The sequence below is a fragment of the Bison bison genome, unplaced genomic scaffold (genome assembly GCF_000754665.1).
Source record: "Bison bison bison isolate TAMUID 2011002044 unplaced genomic scaffold, Bison_UMD1.0 scf7180017864266, whole genome shotgun sequence".
In the NCBI taxonomy this organism is placed as follows: domain Eukaryota; kingdom Metazoa; phylum Chordata; class Mammalia; order Artiodactyla; family Bovidae; genus Bison; species Bison bison.
The window spans coordinates 1,097,506-1,098,244 of NW_011494838.1; the positions used below are offsets into that span (position 1 = coordinate 1,097,506).

Below are 739 nucleotides of genomic sequence, written 5' to 3' on the forward strand. Positions count from 1 at the left end.
GCGCGCCAGGTCGAAGCACTGGTTGCGGAGACACTCCAGGCTGCTCAGACACACCTCCTCGTCGCTCTCCTCCACCAGCTTGTCCGCCAGCCCGTTGTTGGCCGGCTTGCCCAGCATCCCGTAGCTCAAGGTCCGGCCGTCGGGCGGCGCCAGCGCGTCCGCGTAGGCGCGGTCGCCCGGGTGGTCCCCCAGCACGGCGCCGTGGCCCTGGGCCAGCAGCTTCAGGGAGTCCACCGTCTCCCTGACCACGTCGCTGTCGAGGTCCAGGCTGAGCTCGCCCTTGCGGCCGGGGACCTCCGTCTTGTCGCTGTCGTCCTCCAGGCTGTGCGACGTGCTGCTGTTCATCTCGGACTCGGTGCGCGCGCGGTACGCCGCGTCCTCCGCGATCTTGCCGAGGTTCAGCAGCGACTTGGCCACCAGCTCGTCGTAGTTGTCGTACTCCTCGTTGTTGTTGTCGTCCTTCTCCGCGTCCTGCAGCGCGCGCGCGCCGTGGCAGCCCAGCTGGTGGTCTTCTGCAAAGAGAGCAGACAAGAGGACACACGAGAAAACAAGAGGGAAAAGCGGCTAGAACTTGTGGCTGCAACAGCGCGGAAGGCAAGCTCGGGGCGCGGCCGTCTGGGACCTGGAGGCCCCCTGCAGGTCCGCAGGCGGAAGGGACATAAAAGGGGCGTGTGCTCAGGGCACAGGGGGCTGCTACAGACTAGGAGTTCCGGAGCTGACAGACAAGCCGCTGGATAGC

At 66.8% G+C, this 739-nt stretch overlaps 1 protein-coding gene across 1 annotated transcript in view; it reads right to left on the bottom strand.

Annotated features, from left to right (window-relative positions):
- The window catches only part of MYT1L (myelin transcription factor 1-like), a 132,683-nt gene that overhangs the window by 93,986 nt on the left and 37,958 nt on the right, over positions 1-739 (bottom strand). Inside the window, 1 exon segment of the mRNA XM_010848441.1 lies at positions 7-512. Within this exon segment, the coding sequence (XP_010846743.1) occupies positions 7-512 (506 nt within the window).